Below are 2,362 nucleotides of genomic sequence, written 5' to 3' on the forward strand. Positions count from 1 at the left end.
GTGTGTGTGTGTGTGTGTGTGTGTGTGGTGTATGTGCATGTGTGTCTGTGTGTCTATATAAAGATATATATGTATATATATGCATTTATATATATATATACACATACACATATATATACATATGTATATATGCATATATATATACATATGTATGTATGCATATATATATATACATATATACATATATATGTATGCATATATATATACATATATACATATATATGTATACTGTGTGTGAAAACAGGTTTTGCCGTTTTACTCCAATGAAAATACTGAGTGTTTCATGTTATTTTCCTGTGTGTGTGATATATGCCCAAAGTATATTACCTGGATAATAAAACAGGAATATCATAAATAGTTTATAAATTATGTTCGATCTTATTGGGTGGAACTTATGGAATACATCATTTAGAAGCACTTGCGGTGAACAATGCCGGGGCCAGACTCATCGTATTCATCCTTGGTGATCCACATGGACTGGAAGGTGGACAGAGAAGACAGGATGGAACCACCGATCCAGACGGAGTATTTACGCTCGGGAGGAGCAATGATCTTGATTTTGATGGTGGAGGGAGCAAGGGCAGTGATTTCCTTCTGCATGCGGTCAGCAATACCAGGGTACATGGTGGTACCACCAGACATGACAATGTTGGCAAACAGATCCTTCCTGATGTCAATGTCGCACCTCATGATGGAGCTGTAAACAGTTTCCTGAATACCAGCAGATTCCATACCAAGGAAGGAAGGCTGGAACAGAGACTCGGGAGCACGGAAACGTTCGTTGCCAATGGTGATGACCTGACCGTCGGGAAGTTCGTAGGACTTGTCCAAGGAGGAGGAAGCGGCAGCGACGTTCATCTCACTCTCGAAGTCAAGGGCGATATAGCAAAGCTTCTCCTTGATGTCACGAACGATTTCACGTTCAGCGGTGGTGGTGAAGGAGTAGCCACGCTCAGTCATGATCTTCATCAGGTAGTGGGTCAGGTCACGACCAGCCAAGTCGAGACGAAGGATAGCATGAGGAAGAGCGAAACCTTCATAGACGGGGACGAAGTGGGTCACACCGTCACCAGAGTCGCAAACCTCACCGGTAGTACGACCGGAGGCGTACAGGGAGAGCACGGCCTGGATGGTAATGTAAGTGGCAGGGACGCTGAAGGACTCGAACATGATCTGAGTCATCTTCTCACGGTTGGCCTTGGGGTTGAGGGGAGCCTCAGTGAGGAGAGTGGGGCACTCCTCAGGGGCAACACGGAGTTCATTGTAGAAGGTGTGGTACCAGATCTTCTCCATGTCGTCCCAGTTAGTGATGATACCATGTTCAATGGGGTACTTGAGGGTGAGGATACCACGCTTGCTCTGGGCCTCATCACCGACGTAGGCGTCCTTCTGACCCATACCGACCATCACACCCTGGTGACGGGCACGGCCGACGATGGAGGGGAAGACGGCGCGAGGGGCGTCGTCTCCGGCGAATCCGGCCTTGACCATGCCGGAGCCATTGTCAACCACAAGGGCAGTCGCGTCCTCGTCGTCACACATGATGGTGGTTGTTTATGGATATAGACGTATCCTGAAAGAAACGGGATCTAATTCTATTACGATTGCTAATCCGGAATTTAGGGGGAAATGGTAGCCTAACGTGAAAATATAATTAAAAGTTTTTGCATATGTACAGTATATGTGTGTGTAAGTCGGCAGGTGTCTGCTTGTGGGTTTATATGTCTGTATATCTTATTTATCTGTGTTACATATGCAATATTCTCAATATATACATATGTATAATATATAATATGTATATACATATATTTCGCGAGTATGTGCGTGTGTACATGTATATATTGTAGGTATACAAACTTATATACACACATATAAACAAACACGCATATATATTTGTGTGTATACATACATACATTTATATACACACATGTGTATATACATATACATACATATATGCATATATATTCATATATATACACACACTTGCAAGCCCACACACCACATAACATACGAATATATGATAAGAAAAGGGAAAAAATATCTGCATTTAGTGATGTATTCCTGAATCTCGCTAGGGAGTACACATTAAAAACTTATTATCACTAATAATTTGTTTATCTCACATCTTTATTTCTTAATTTTAACTGTGTGTTTGGTTGTTGAGTTGTCTTTTGTTACTGGATGTTTGTGTGTATGTGTTTGTGTGCGTATGTGTGTGCGTGTGCGTGTGGGTGGGTGGGGGTATAAAATCTGAAAATCTTTCAGGGGCTCCTTCAAGGTGTAATGCTTGGGAATCGCTGTTCTAGTATCTATTCCGTTAGATAAGTGTTTCAATTCATAAAAAATAACATACAAAAATAAT

At 42.0% G+C, this 2,362-nt stretch overlaps 1 protein-coding gene across 1 annotated transcript; it reads right to left on the reverse strand.

The window, feature by feature from the left end:
• Positions 1 to 346: 346 nt before the first annotated feature.
• Positions 347 to 1,573, reverse strand: LOC113815155 (actin-2, muscle-specific). Its single transcript, XM_027367245.2, has one exon. The coding sequence runs from the start codon at positions 1,540 to 1,542 to the stop codon at positions 409 to 411; it is 1,134 nt and encodes a 377-aa protein (XP_027223046.2). The 5' UTR covers positions 1,543 to 1,573; the 3' UTR covers positions 347 to 408.
• Between the last annotated feature and the right edge of the window lie 789 nt (positions 1,574 to 2,362).

The sequence above is a fragment of the Penaeus vannamei genome, chromosome 38 (assembly GCF_042767895.1).
Source record: "Penaeus vannamei isolate JL-2024 chromosome 38, ASM4276789v1, whole genome shotgun sequence".
Taxonomy (NCBI): domain Eukaryota; kingdom Metazoa; phylum Arthropoda; class Malacostraca; order Decapoda; family Penaeidae; genus Penaeus; species Penaeus vannamei.